The following is a 16,050-nucleotide window of genomic DNA, read 5'->3' as shown; positions in this document are numbered from 1 at the left end:
GAGCCATTTGTATTTTACAAATAGTGAGACATTTGGAAATTAACATTTTGAAGAATGAATGCATATAAAGTATGCGTTTATCTCACCTGTCTTTATCTGTAACTCTTCAGGGCTACACAGGCTCATCCTGCGAGTACGACTCACACTCCTGTGGTAGCCTCAGCTGCAGAAATGGCGGCACCTGTGTTTCCGGCCACCTGAGCCCTCGCTGCCTGTGCACCGCTGCATTCACTGGCCCAGAATGCCACACACCCACTGACAGCCCATGCAACACCAACCCTTGCTACAACGGGGGCACTTGCCAGAGCACCACCGACTCACCCTTCTTCCATTTGCAGCTGTCCAACTAACTTCAATGGACTGCTTTGCCACATTCTTGACCTATTCCTTCCTTGGCGGCTTTGGCGGGACATCACACCACCGCCCGAGGTTTGAGGTGAGCTGCGAGATCCCGCAATGCGACGAAGTGGTGCGGGCAATCACATTTGCGACTCGCGGGTGGCAACAACCACGCCTGCGGCTGGGATGGCCCGGCGACTGCTCGCTCAACTTCGACGATCCGTGGCAGAACTGTTCAGCGGCGCTGCAGTGCTGGCGGTACTTCAACAACGGGAAGTGCGATGAGCAGTGCAAGACCCCTGGATGTCTCTACGATGGCTTTGACTGCCAGGGACAGGAGGGGCAGTGCAAGTAAGGCTCAGATTGTCTCTCAGTCCTATAAAGCATTTATGTTTGATCATCTCAGTCCCGTCCATCTGTCTCAGTCTAGGTTCAAACCTATTTCAGTATTTGACTATTAATACAAATATTAAACAAGAAACCGGGCAAGCCTGGTTCAGCCGCCCCTGCAATAAAAATATTATCACTTTTGCCCTCCCGAGATTCAAACCCGCATCGTCTACATGAAAGGCTGTGTCTTTAACCACTACACCACCAAGCTATAGACCTGCCAGATGTCGGTATAGCCTCCTGACATTATATCATTCTGTCAGATATTAACATCATGTAAAATTTGAATATTTCTTTAGACACCATTAACCTTTCTGTTAAACTAAGTAACATTTCTTATTAAGTTTCCCTCCACCACAAATAGCATCTATGAACTGTATGGCTTTTGCCACTGTCTGTTTTAATAGCTTATTAGCCATTCGTGAATGACATTGACACAATAACTACTGGTTCAATATAGGTGACGATAACAGACATTTTCGTCAAGTGAAAAGACAAGAGAATTGTGTAGTCAGCAAAGTGTTTGTCTATCCGGAACAAATCCTAAGATATAATTCGAAAATCCACCAGAAATAGTCACAATATAACAATAAACAGTTTAATTTTAGGCTTATAACGTAGCTACAGAAGGTTTTAGCCAGCACAGCTTCTGTCTGTCCTGAACAAATCCTCTTTTGCCACTGGCCATGTTAACAGCTAATTAGATATTCATGAATGACATTGATATACAGTATCTGTCAATATAGGTGACGATAGTGATGGCCATTCGAGGCTTCATTACCGTTCTTCTAGCAACAGGATATTATGCTAGCAGTGCATCATTGAAATATATATGGTAATATAGTTAACAATCTATTCTGTACATTTTATGTTTAATGTCCGTTCCAATTTTATTCTTGTCTGTTCTTTTTCACAGTCTAAATTAACTATATTGACTTATACATTTCAATGATTGCTTTTATTGTGATAAAGAAATGGCCATCACTAGGTGGTGATGAGACAAGAGAATCGTGGAATTCACTAGAAATAGTCGCAGTACTGTATAACCGTAAACAGTTTTAGTTGAGGCTTACTATAACATAGCTACTGAATGTTGTAGCTAGCTAAGTTTTTGTCTATCCTGACCCAAAAAGCATGCCCGGATGCATACCTTTGAAAATCCACAAGAAATTATCGCACGATAACTGTAAACAGTTTTATTGCGTCCCGCAATGACAGTTCTTTAATAACGTCATATAACTGGATTTGAACTAAGGTCACACACCTGAGTGGCACTGTCTTTAACCACTACGCAATGGCACTACACATTTTATAAGTCACTAGACGCCATTCAGCATTGTGTTAAACTGACTGTTTCTTATTAGGTTTACCTCCACCACAAATAGCGTCTATGAACTATGCCTTTGGCCACTGCCGGTTTTAACAGCTTATTAGCCAGTAACAGGCTTACTAGTATTTAGTAACATCCTGGGAATAGTCATAAGAATTGAGCAATTGCTAGCAAGATTGAAGATAAATGTTTTTTGTGCCATCCATCCATCCATCTATCTTCTTCCGCTTATCCGGGGCCGGGTCACGGGGGCAGCAGTCTAAGCAGGGATGCCCAGACTTCCCTCTCCCCAGACACTTCCTCTAGCTCTACCGGGGGGACACCGAGGCGTTCCCAGGCCAGCCGGGAGACATAGTCCCTCCAGCGTGTCCTAGGTCTTCCCCGGGGTCTCCTCCCGGTGGGACGGGACCGGAACACCTTCCCAGGAAGGCGTTCCGGAGGCATCCGAAACAGATGCCCAAGCCACCTCAGCTGACCCCTCTCGATATGGAGGAGCAGCGGCTCTACTCTGAGCTCCTCCCGGGTGACTCCCCTATCTCTAAGGGATCGCCCAGCCACCCTGCGGAGAAAGCTCATTTCGGCCGCCTGTATCCGGGATCTTGTCCTTTCGGTCATGACCCAAAGCTCATGACCATAGGTGAGAGTAGGAACGTAGATTGACCGGTAAATCGAGAGATTTGCCTTGCGGCTCAGCTCTTTCTTCACCACGACAGACCGATACATCGACTGCATTACTGCAGAAGCTGCACCGATCCGTCTGTCAATCTCCCGTTCCATCCTTCCCTCACTCGTGAACAAGACCCCTAGATACTTAAACTCCTCCACTTGAGGCAGGCACTCTCCACCAACCTGAAGTGGGCAAGCCACCCTTTTCCGACTGAGGACCATGGCCTCGGATTTGGAGGTGCTGATTTTCATCCCCACCGCTTCACACTCGGCTGCAAACCGTCCCAGTGCATGCTGAAGGTCCTGGTTAGAATGGGCCAACACAACATCTGTAAAGAGCAGAGATGAAATTGTGTGGTCCCCAAACCTGACACCCTCCGGCCCCTGGCTGCGCCTAGAAATTCTGTCCATAAAAATTACGAACAGAACCGGCGACAAAGGGCAGCCCTGCCGGAGTCCAACATGCACTGGGAACAAGTCTGACTTACTGCCGGCAATGCGGACCAAGCTCCTGCTTCGGTTGTACAGGGACCTGACAGCCTTTAGCAAAGGACCCAGGACCCCATATTCCCAAAGCACCCTCCACAAGATGCCGCGAGGGACACAGTCGAATGCCATCTCCAAATCCACAAAACAGATGTGGATTGGTTGGGCAAACTAAGACAGCCCCACAACATCCAGAGACTTGAGGTACTCAGGGCGGATCTCATCCACCCCCAGTGATATGCCACCGAGGAGTTTCTTGACCACCTCAGTGACTTCAGCCCGGGTGATGGACGAGTCCACCTCTGAGCCCTCATCCTCTGCTTCCTCAATGGAAGACGTGACAGCGGGATTGAGGAGATCCTCAAAGTACTCCTTCCACCGCCCGACGACATCCTCAGTTGAGGTCAACAGCTGCCCACCTCTACTGTAAACAGCGTTGGTAGGGCACTGTTTCCCTCTCCTGAGGCGCCGGATGGTTTGCCAGAATCTCTTCGAGGCCAGCCGAAAGTCCTTCTCCATGGCCTCACCGAACTCCTCCCAGGCCCGAGTTTTTGCCTCCACAACCACCAGGGCTGCAGCCCGCTTGGCCTGTCGGTACCCGTCAGCTGCCTCAGGAGTCCCACAAGCCAACCAGGCCTGATAGGACTCCTTCTTCAGCTTGACGGCATCCCTTACTTCCGGTGTCCACCACCGGGTTCGGGGATTGCCGCCTCGACAGGCACCGGAGACCTTACGGCCACAGCTCCGAGCGGCCACTTCGACAATGGCGGTGGAGAACATGGTCCACTCGGACTCAATATCTCCAGCCTCCCTCGGGATCCAGTCGAAGCTCTGCCGGAGGTGGGAGTTAAAGATCTCTCTTACAGGAGACTCAGCGAGACGTTCCCAGCAGACCCTTACAGTACGCTTGGGCCTGCCGAGTCTGTCCAGCTTCCTCCCCCGCCATCAGATCCAACTCACCAGGTGGTGATCAGTTGACAGCTCCGCCCTTCTCTTCACCCGAGTGTCCAAGACATATGGCCGCAGGTCAGATGAGACGACAACAAAGTCCATCATCGACCTGCGGCCTAGGGTGTCCTGGTGCCACGTGCACTGATGGACACCCTTATGCATGAACATGGTGTTCGTTATGGACAAACTGTGACTAGCACAGAAGTCCAATAACTGAACACCACTCGGGTTCAGATCAGGGGGGCCGTTCCTCCCAATCACGCCCCTCCAGGTGTCACTGTCATTGCCCACGTGGGCGTTGAAGTCCCCCAGTAGAACGACAGAGTCCCCAGTCAGAGCACTTTCCAGCACCCCTCCCAGAGACTCCAAGATGGTCGGGTACTCTGCACTGCCGTTCGGCCCGTAGGCACAAACAACAGTGAGAGACCTATCCCCGACCCGTAGGCGCAGGGAAACGACCCTCTCGTTCACCGGGGTAAACTCCAACACATGGCGGCAGAGCTGGGGAGCTATAAGCAAACCCACACCAGCCCGCCGCCTCTCACCATGGGCAACTCCAGAGTGGTGAAGAGTCCATGCTCTCTCAAGGAGTGTGGTTCCAGAGCCCAAGCCGTGCATAGAGGTGATCCCGACTACCTCTAATCGGAACCTCTCAACCTCACGCACGATCTCAGGCTCCTTCCCCGCCAGCGAGGTGACATTCCACATCCCTAGAGCCAGTTTCCGTGTCCAGGGATCGGGTTGTCTAGGCCCCTGCCTTCGACTGCCGCCCGATCCTCTTCGCACCGGCCCCTTATGGTCCCTCCCGTGGGTGGTCCGGGCTGAGCCCGGCCGGGCCCCATGGGGAAAGGCCCGGCCACCAGGCGCTCGCATACGAGCCCCAACCCCGGGCCTGGCTCCAGGGTGGGGCCCCGGCTGCGCCATACCGGCCACGTCACGAAACTCAAAATCTTTATAATTTTTTGTGCCATGATATGAAATAGCTTTGGCAGGAAAACGTTCATTTTTCATTCATTCGTGAATGACATTGATACAATAACTATAGGGGATGGTAACAGACTTTCTTGTCAAGTGAAAAGACGAGAGAATCGAGGAAACCAATTCTTTTACTGCCCAAGGGGTTTTGAAAAAGCCTATATTATTACCCCCAAAAGCATGTACAGATGCATACCTTTGAAAATCCACCAGAAACAGTCGCAATATAACAATAAACAGTTTTAGTTTAGGCTTACTATAATGTAGATCCTGAAGGTTATAGCCAAATCTAAATGTAACTTAGTTTTGACTGTGAGGAGATTTGATTGTGGGAACCTATAGCTTGCAGGTCCTTTTTCTCTAATCACTAAGTTATTTAACAAGGTCGTTCGCTCGCTCTTCTAGGCTTGCTCCGCTTATGCGGTCCAACAAAAATGTTTCATGTATAGTTTGTAATAATACTGATGATTGGAGCCGTGAATGGTCTAAACATTTTAAAAAATATCCTATTTTTTTTTTATGAAAAACGGTATCGGGTGTGCTGTCACAATTTTTGCTAACCTTCCTATTCAAACTAATGTGCTACCTCATCCAATTGCACCGGCCTTCCTACTAGCACTGACTTTGCTGATAATGTCTTTAGTGAGGAAAAATTTGTACTCTGCTATGACAAGTAGGGAACATTTTCACTTGAGTCTTGACTTTCCATGCTCTTTCTCCCCAGCCCTATGTATGACCAGTACTGTAAGGACCACTACGCAGATGGTCACTGTGATCAGGGCTGTAACAACGCTGAGTGTGAATGGGACGGACTGGACTGTGCCAACAATGTGCCTGAGAAGCTAGCCGACGGCCACCTTGTCTTGGTAGTCCACATCCCCCCCGAGCAGCTGAAAAATGGTTCATCTGCGTTCCTTCGCGAGCTCAGCAGCGTTCTACACACCAACGTGGTTTTCCGGCGCGATGGTAACGGCGAGCCCATGGTGTTCCCCTACTATGGCAGTGAGCAGGAACTGGCCAAGCACAATGTGAAACGCTCTACCGACGGGTGGCCCGACTGGGCGGCCGTGCCAGCCGACATGCTGGGCCAGGTGAAGGAAAGCATGGCATCCATGGCAAACAAACACCGTCGGCGCCGAGAGCTGGACCCCATGCAGATCAAAGGGTGGGTGCACACGTTCATTTAAGCTGTTATACATTGCTCATTACTTGTAAACCAATGCACTACTGCTCACTTCTTCTCTAAAACACATATTACTTGCTCAGTGTTTCCACCTACTAGTTTGTATATGTGGTATTGTCCGTATTTAACCTGATTGGTCAGGTTTATGCTTCTCTTACCACTAAATGGTTGAATTAACGCCCTCCTTTTCTCTGATAGGTCAGTGGTATACCTGGAGATTGATAACCGCCAATGCTATCAGCAGTCCACGGATTGCTTCCAGAGCGCCACCGACGTTGCCGCATTCCTGGGAGCGCTAGCCTCCAGCGGCAATCTCAATGTTCCTTACATAGAAGCCGTCACCAGTAAGTAAACATTTGTTTGGGGGGAGTCATCTTTCCAATATCAAATAACTGAAACAGAAGTGTCCCTATTTTAAAATGATGTACCCTTCCTGCACCTCTTCACCAGGTGTGCGGCCCAACCCTGACAGCACCGTGTTCTACCCCATGTATGTGGTGTTCCTGGGGCTGGCTGTGTTGGGCTTTATTTGCCTGGGGGTAATGGTATCACGGAAACGCAGACGGGAGCACGGACAGCTCTGGTTCCCTGAGGGCTTCAAAGTATCTGAGCCCAGTAAGAAGAAACGTAGAGAACCCGTGGGGGAGGACTCTGTGGGACTCAAGTAAGTGTGCGCGCGCAATCCAGGTGTATGTGTACAAGTGGAGAAAAATTCCCAACAGTGATTGTTAAACATGAAATCCTGACAATCCGCACAAGGGTTTCCGGTGGTTAGCTTGGACATTGCGTTACAATTTGGGTTGCTTTTAAGTATAGGTTGTTAGGTCTTGGGTTATGCATTAGGGCAAGATTAAGTTTACACGTAAAGGTTAGGTTATTGATGTTAAGGTTAGGGTAAGATTTTTGTTTAGGGCTAGGGAACAGGAATTTCTAGGTTAAGTTTTAGGTCAAGTGTTTTCATGTGAGGTTTTTCTAACTTGTCTCTGCTTGACCATCAGGCCACTGAAAAACGTTGCAGACATTTCTCTGATGGACGACAACCAGAATGGGTTGTGGGGAGAGGAGGAGACAGAATCTAGACGCTTTAGGGTAAGGGTGCATGTAAAACCTTCTAGACATTGAATAATGAATGTCAAATACAGACATCTATAATTGTTTTTGCTTACTTAACATGTTCAGTGAGGTTACAATGATTATGTTGCCCTTTATTGTACGTTTTTGTTGATATTGTGTGCTGTAGCCTATGAACCATGTTTCACTATGTCCTAGTTTGAGGAACCACCCATTTTGGACCTGCGTGACCACACTGACCATAGACAATGGACCCAGCAGCACCTGGATGCAGCTGACCTACGGATCCCCTCTATAGCCCCAACACCTCCTCAGGGAGAGATTGAGAACGACTGCATGGACGTCAACGTCCGAGGCCCAGGTGTGTGGGAAATTTCTGAACTGGTGTTTAAACTATTTAAGAAGTATAAAACTCTTAAAAGTTTAGACTATTTGCTTGTTTCTAATATGTAATGTTTCTCACTATCTACCGCCCTCTCTCTCTTTCAATCTTTCACTTATTGTTTCTCACAGATGGTTTCACACCTCTAATGATCGCCTCATGTAGTGGTGGAGGCTTGGAGATCGGTAACAGTGAAGAGGAGGAGGACCCATCGGCTGAGATCATTTCTGACTTCATTTATCAGGGTGCCAACCTGCACAACCAGACGGACCGCACAGGTGAGACTGCTCTCCACCTGGCCGCCCGCTACGCCCGTTCAGACGCTGCCAAGCGACTGCTGGAGTCCACCGCCAATGCCAATGTCCAAGACAACATGGGACGCACACCACTACATGCTGCTGTGGCTGCAGATGCACAAGGAGTCTTTCAGGTACCCAAGTTCTCTATACTATAATAGTATTCTATTATGAATCCAAACATCAAAATTATCTTCTAAAGCATGAGCCAAAAAGCAAATTTAAGAGATGTTGAAAGAAAAAAGTTTTTCTTGCTGTACTGTTCATGTTTACTGAATTGTCTTTTTTCATTTAGATTTTAATCCGGAACCGGGCCACTGATCTTGACGCCCGCATGCATGACGGTACAACCCCACTGATCCTGGCTGCCCGGTTGGCTGTGGAAGGCATGGTGGAGGAGCTTATTAATTGCCACGCTGATGCCAATGCCATTGATGACTTTGGTTGGTTTCTTTATGAATGATCTTGATTGGTCTCCCTCCCTGACGATATCTAGAATGCAAACAAATACACATTTGTTAGTACATATATATTAGAATATACAGTTAGGTCTGGAAATATATCTCCCGCCCTGACGATATCTAGAATGCAAGGGTTGAACAAAATATTGTATGAAATGTTTAGGAATTGCAACCATTTTTATATACAGTCCCCTTATTTCAGGGGCTCAAATGTAATTGGACAAATGAACATACAGTGGGGAGAACAAGTATTTGATACACTGCCGATTTTGCAGGTTTTCCTACTTACAAAGCATGTACAGGTCTGTAGTTTTTATCATAGGTACACTTCAACTGTGTGAGATGGAATGTAAAAAATCCAGAAAACTCACATTGTATGATTTTTAAATAATTAATTTGCATTTTATTGCATGACAAGTATTTGATCACCTACCAACAAGTAAGAATTCCGGCTCTCACAGACCTGTTAGTTTTTTTTAAGAAGCCCTCCTGTTCTCCACTCATTACCTGTATTAACTGCACCTGTTTGAACTCATTACCTGTATAAAAGACACCTGTCCACACACTCAATCAAACAGACTCCAACCTCTCCACAATGGCCAAGACCAGAGAGCTGTGTACGGACATCAGGGATAAAATTGTAGACCTGCACAAGGCTGGGATGGGCTACAGGACAATAGGCAAGCAGCTTTGTGAGAAGGCAACAACTGTTGGCGCAATTATTAGAAAATGGAAGAAGTTCAAGATGACGGTCAATCTCCCTCGGTCTGGGGCTCCATGCAGGATCTTACCTCGTGAGGCATCAATGATCATGAGGAAGGTGAGGGATCAGCCCAGAACTACACTGCAGGACCTGGTCAATGACCTGAAGAGAGCTGGGACCACAGTCTCAAAGAAAAACATTAGTAACACACTACGCCATCATGGATTAAAATCCTGCAGCGCATGCAAGGTCCCCCTGCTCAAGCCAGCGCATGTCCAGGCCTGTCTGAAGTTTGCCAATGACCATCTGGGTGATCCAGAGGAGGAATGGGAGAAGGTCATGTGGTCTGATGAGACAAAAATAGAGCTTTTTGGTCTAAACTCCACTCGCCGTGTTTGGGGGAAGAAGGATGAGTACAACACCATCCCAACCATGGAGCATGGAGGTGGAAACATCATTCTTTGGGGATGCTTTCTGCAAAGGGGACAGGATGACTGCACTGTATTGAGGGGAGGATGGATGGGGCCATGTATCGTGAGATCTTGGCCAACAACCTCCCATTGAAGATGAGTCTTGGCTGGGTCTTCCAGCATGACAACGACCCCGAAACACACAGCCAGGCCAACTAAGGAGTGGCTCCGTAAGAAGCATCTCAAGGTCCTGGAGTGGCCTAGCCAGTCTCCAGACCTGAACCCAATTGAAAATCTTTGGAGGGAAAGTCCGTATTGCCCAGCGACAGCCCCGAAACCTGAAGGATCTGGAGAAGGTCTGTATGGAGAAATGGGCCATAATCCCTGCTGCAGGAAACATATGATCTCTGTAATTGCAAACAAAGGTTTCTGTACCAAATATTAAGTTCTGCTTTTCTGATGTATCAAATACTTATGTCATGCAAATTAATTACTTAATCATAATGTGATTTTCTGGATTTATGTTTTACATTCCGACACTCACAGTTGATGAGTACCTATGATAAAAATGACAGACTTCTACATGCTTTGTAAGTGGGAAAACCTGCACAATCGGCAGTGTATCAAATACTCCCCACTGTAATCATAAATAGAATTTTCATTTTTAATCCTTTGCAGGCAATGACTGCTTGAAGTATGGAATGCATGGACATCACCAACCGTTGGGTTTCCTCCTTTGTGATGCTTTGCCAGACATTTACTGCAGTCTTCAGTTGTTTGTTCATGGGTTTTTCTGCATCAAGTTTTTTCTTCAGGAATTGAAATGCATGCTTAATCGGGTTGAGATCAGGTGATTGACCTGGCCGTTGCAGAATATTCCACTTCTTGGTTTAAAAAAACTTTGCAGTATGTTTAGGGCCATTGTCCATCTGTAAAATGAAGCACCATCCAATCAGCTTTGCTGAATTTGGCTGAATCTGAGCAGACAATATATCCCCATACACCTCAGAATTCATCCGGCTGCTTCTGTCTTCATCAATAAACACTAGTGACCCAGTGCCATTGGAAGCATTGCATGCCCATGCTATCATGCGGACTTCACTGTGTTTTATCAAATCTAATCTGGCCTTTTTATTCTTGAGACTTACACCTTGGTGGTGAACCCTCTTCATTTGCTCTTGTGAAGTATTCTCTTTATGGTAGACTTGGATTATGATATGCCTACCTCGTGGAGTGTTCTTCACTTGGCTGGATGTTGTGAAGGGGTTCCTCAGAAAATCTGAGTTAGCGCTGCTAGCATAATATCTTGCTGCTAGAAGAATGGTAATGAAGCCTTGAATGGCCATCACTATTGACACCTATATTGATAGATACAGTATCAATGTTATTCACAAATCTAATTAGCTGTTAAAACTGCCAGTGGCAAAAGAAGATTAGTTCAGGATAGACAACAAATTCGCTGGCTACAACCTTAAATACGTTATAAAGAAGCCTAAAATGAAACAGTTTACTGTTATATTGCGACTATTTCTGGTGGCTTTTAAAATGTTATCTTAGGATTTGTTGAGGATAGACAAATATTTTGCTGACTGCACGAAACTCGTCTTTTCACCTGATGAAAAGGTCTGTTATCGTCACCTATATTGATCCAGTACTTATTGTATCAATGTAATTCACAAATGGCTAATATGCTGTTAAAACAGCCAGTGGCAAAAGCCATAAAGTTCTTAGATGCTATTTGTGGTGGAGAGAATATTTACTCAGTTTAACACTATAGTTTATGGTGTCTAACGAAATATTCGAACTTGACGTGATGTTAGTGTGTGACACAATTATATAATGTCAAGGGGCTATACCGACATCTGGCAAATGTGTAACTTGGTGGCATAGTGGTTAAAGACACAGCCTTTCATGTGGACTACCCGAGTTCAAATCTCGCGATCAATGTATTTTATTACGGGGCCGGATGAACTAGGCTTGCCTAGTTTCTTATTTTTCTCAGAATGTACCAAACTGTTGGTTTGGCCACTCCTAATGTTCCTGCTATCTCTCTGATGGATTTTGCTTTTTTGCAGCCTGAGGATAACCTGTTTCACTTGCATTGAGAGCTCTTTTGACTGCATGTTGTGGGTTCACAACAGCTTCCAAATGCGAATGCCACACCTGGAATCAACTCCAGACCTTATACCTGCTTAACTGATGTAGAAATAACGAAGGAATAGCCAAACACCTGTCCATGAAACAACTTTTGAGTCAATTGTCCAATTACTTTTGATCCCTTAAAAAAGAGGGGGCTACATATTAAAGAGCTGTAATTCCTAAACCCTTCTACCAATTTGGATGTGAAAACCTCAAATTAGTCAGAGACTGCACTTTATTTAACTGTAACTTGGATATACTTTGGTAAACAGCCAAAATAACAAAACTTATTGTTATTATTTCCGGACCCAACTGTATAGTGGTATTTACAATTCCCTCCAAACACATTACATATTTGTGTTATTACTAACCAGGTGGTCGCTATTTGAGATTTCCCCTTAAATGACATATGCAGCTTCATGGACTGTGGATTGTCTTGGTCAAGGAATGTTCAGGTTATGTGCCTTTGCATTAAATACCCATATCATCTTATTTTTCCCCCATAGGTAAATCTGCTCTTCATTGGGCGGCAGCTGTCAACAATGTGGATGCAGCCATGGTGTTGCTGAAGAATGGCGCTAACAAAGACATGCAGAACAACAAGGTGAAAAAAATGGCTCAAACATTTCAAAACACTTGCTCTTTGCCAATTGGTTGGTTACATACAGGATATTTTAAAATGTCAAGAACAAAAATACTAAAAGCTCATTGACAATGCTAACCTAGTGAATGCCACTGTTCAGAAGATAAAAGAATAATCCAAATTCTATGAAAAACAAAGCACATTATTGAAACCTTTTCTCACTCAATCTGTAGGAGGAAACACCTCTCTTTCTAGCAGCCAGGGAGGGCAGCTATGAGACAGCCAAGGTGCTTCTGGAGCACTTCGCCAACCGCGAGATCACTGACCACCTGGACCAACTTCCCCGGGACATCGCCCAGGAGCGAATGCATAATGACATTGTTCATTTGCTCGACGAGTACAACCTAGTGAGGAGCCCGGGGCTCCATAATGGTCCCATGAGTGCCACCAGCCTATCCCCACCTCTGTGCTCCCCCACTGGTTACCTGAGCGGCCTAAAGCCCACCCCCTCGGGAAAGAAGGTCCGCAAGCCAGGTTCTGGAGGGAAGGGCGGAAAAGACTGTGGCAAAGACATGAGGATAAGGAAGAAGAAATCCCTGGATGGAAAGGGGAGTCTGCTTGACAGCTCAGCAGTTCTCTCACCTGTTGAATCCCTGGAGTCGCCCCATGGTTACCTGTCCGACGTGACGTCGCCGCAGATGACATCGCCATTCCAGCAATCTCCACCCATAGCCTTCAACCACATGCAGGGCAGTGGAGACAACCACGTGGGTCAGATGGGCATCAATAAGGGGCAGGGCAGTGGGTGTATGCCTTTTGACCCCAACCCTCCCCGCCTGTCCCACATGCCCGTTTCCAGCCCTGGCTGCCAGGGAACAATCACAATGGCCATGGGCTTAGCTGGAGGCAGAGGAGGACAGTGTGATTGGCGGTCCAGGATGCACCCAGGTCTTGGACAGCAGGGCGGCTTCAACCAAGGCCCTTCTATGTCCCATAGTATGATGGCTCCCCTCCATGGGGTCGCAACCGCCACCCTATCCCAGATGATGGGCTACCAGGGCCTGCAGACAAGCCATCTGGGTACGCCGCCTCATCTCATGCAGCAGATGCACTCCCGGCAGAACCACCAGCTCCAGCACCAGAACTCCAACTCCACCACGGCCGGCCAGACACTGAGCCAGAATTTCCTGAGCAGCGAACTAAGCGGCTCGGACATGCAACAGGGCAACGGGACAGGCCACTCGGTCCCCATCCACACCGTTCTCCCCCAGGAGACCCAGATCCTCAGCACCCAGTTCCTTACTCCGCCTTCTCAGCACAGCTATTCCGGCCCTATGGACAACACACCTAATCACCAGCTGCATGTACCTGACCACCCTTTTCTAACTCCCTCCCCTGGATCCCCTGACCAATGGTCCAGCTCCTCTCCACATTCCAATATGTCTGATTGGTCAGAGGGTATCTCCAGTCCTCCAATGAGTTTGCATTCTCAGATGGGCCTAATCCCTGACCAGTTTAAGTAAAATGGGTCACAGAGAAAAATGAACAAAAGAACTTGTGAAAAATAAAAAATAATTTTGAATGGACAGAACAACAACAGCTGACCAGACTGAAGATTCAACTTTTTTATTACAATGTTTTTATACTAATGACAAGAACTGACAAGAAATGTATTACATTTTTTGTATTTATTTATGTACTTTTTGACATGATATAAAGAAGATGCTTTTATATTTATGCTTTTTTATTTTGGGAAAGGGAACCTGGGCTTGAGGCCACTGTCTCTGCATGTGTGAGATTTGTGAGAACAGAAAAAATTAATGTCTATTTACTGTGACACACTGTGCGAACTGTGCAAACACTGGCTATTTATTGGTGTCTTATATTGCCCTCATCATTTGATCATGCACCAATTTTGACTGTATTAATTTGGGAGTGCATTGTCATTAAGATGTTTTGTATACAAATATTTTTGTTTTAATTTTGGACTTTTATATGTTTTTTTTTTATTGAAGTTCCAGGATTCATTGATAAGATTTATATCCTTGTCTTTTTAACTGAAACAATTTTGTTACTGATCTGCAAATCTTTTAAGTCTTAACACTGTATGTGCTAGAGAAGGGATGATCAAACATGTCTTTAAATGTGTTCAAAATGCCACCATTGTCCGTTGAATGGTTGATTACTGCAGTACAATTAGATTGAGGGATGAGAATTATTTAGTCAAGAGATCTGGGACCACCATAACTTTTTTTAAACAACACGGGGTAGGTAGTATCATCAAATCCTCATCAGCTAAGACCAACTGGAAACATTTTTGCTCAAAGTGCAACAGATCCAGGACCAGAAAATAAGATAAAGGCCCACACCTCTAGAATGGATCCTGTTTCAATTACATGGTGGTTGTCTGTGATGTCATATCTGATTATTGCTCTGTCTGGTCTATACAACGTTTTAGACATGCCGTATTCTATAATTGGCAACTTTGCTTTTTGAAAGTCATGTTTGATGATATTCCCAGTGAGTGTCTTTGAAATAGAGAATGCTTTTTGTGTCCGTGTGAGAGAAAAGAGGATGTTTTTCATGTCTCATGACAAACAGCGCTTTGTGAGAAGCTTGGTGTAGATGTCTGATATGTCATGTTTTATAAACTAGACCTGAGATAAAATTGTAATGCAAAAGTTTGCAAAGAAAAGTATTTCCTGTCAAAAGTTGGTTGTAAAATATCTTGATTCAATAAAGGGGACTGTTAAGCTTGCAGTTATGGTTTTAGAACCTTTTTTTCATTCAGTTTAAAATTTCTCAGGAGCAGATAGCTTGACTATGCCCCCTAGACAATGTAAATGTAAATCTGTTTACATTCAAATTAGAATCCATGTCTGTTGCAATATTGCTGCAGCAATGTATGTGGCACCATCTAGTGGCGATAAGAAGACTTGATTGATGTTGGATTGACCTTGATATGTTATTTACAAAACATGTGTTTTGTGGATTTGGAGAAGGCATTCGACTGTGTCCCTCGCGGCATCCTGTGGAGGGTGCTTCGGGGATATGGGGGCTGTCAGGTCCCTGTACGACCGAAGTAGGAGCTTGGTCCGCATTGCCGGCAGTAAGTCAGACTTGTTCCCTGTGCATGTTGGACTCCGGCAGGGCTGCCCTTTGTCACCGGTTCTGTTCGTAATTTTTATGGACAGAATTTCTAGGCGCAGCCAGGGGCCGGAGGGTGTCAGGTTTGGGGACCACACGATTTCGTCTCTGCTCTTTGCGGATGATGTTGTCGTGTTGGCCCCTTCAAGCCAGGACCTTCAGCATGCACTTGGACGGTTTGCAGCCGAGTGTGAAGCGGTGGGGATGAGAATCAGTACCTCCAAATCCGAGGCCATGGTCCTCAGTCGGAAAAGGGTGGCTTGCCCACTTCAGGTTGGTGGAGAGTGCCTGCCTCAAGTGGAGGAGTTTAAGTATCTAGGGGTCCTGTTCACGAGTGAGGGAAGGAAGGAACGGGAGATTGACAGACGGATCGGTGCAGCTTCTGCAGTAATGCGGTTGATGTATCGGTCTGTCGTGGTGAAGAAAGAGGTGGGCCGCAAGGCGAAGCTCTCGATTTACCGGTCAATCTACGTTCCTACTCTCACCTATGGTCATGAGCTTTGGGTCATGACCGAAAGGACAAGATCCCGGATACAGG

The 16,050-nt window shown here is 46.3% G+C and overlaps 1 protein-coding gene across 1 annotated transcript in view; it reads left to right on the top strand.

The window, feature by feature from the left end:
- The window catches only part of LOC105008094 (neurogenic locus notch homolog protein 1), a 55,456-nt gene extending 40,331 nt beyond the window's left edge, over positions 1–15,125 (top strand). Inside the window, 15 exon segments of the mRNA XM_013132928.4 lie at positions 111–332; positions 334–381; positions 383–466; positions 469–501; positions 504–530; positions 533–690; positions 5,862–6,302; positions 6,519–6,664; positions 6,771–6,984; positions 7,319–7,409; positions 7,590–7,752; positions 7,905–8,203; positions 8,365–8,512; positions 12,289–12,386; positions 12,599–15,125. Of these exon segments, the coding sequence (XP_012988382.2) occupies positions 111–332; positions 334–381; positions 383–466; positions 469–501; positions 504–530; positions 533–690; positions 5,862–6,302; positions 6,519–6,664; positions 6,771–6,984; positions 7,319–7,409; positions 7,590–7,752; positions 7,905–8,203; positions 8,365–8,512; positions 12,289–12,386; positions 12,599–13,888 (3,462 nt within the window). The 3' untranslated portion in view covers positions 13,889–15,125.
- The last annotated feature ends 925 nt before the right edge of the window (positions 15,126–16,050 follow it).

This window comes from Esox lucius, chromosome 14, assembly GCF_011004845.1.
Source record: "Esox lucius isolate fEsoLuc1 chromosome 14, fEsoLuc1.pri, whole genome shotgun sequence".
NCBI classification, from domain to species: Eukaryota; Metazoa; Chordata; class Actinopteri; order Esociformes; family Esocidae; genus Esox; species Esox lucius.
The sequence above is the reverse complement of the archived record's forward strand: the minus strand, read 5'-3'. Positions and strand labels throughout refer to the sequence as shown.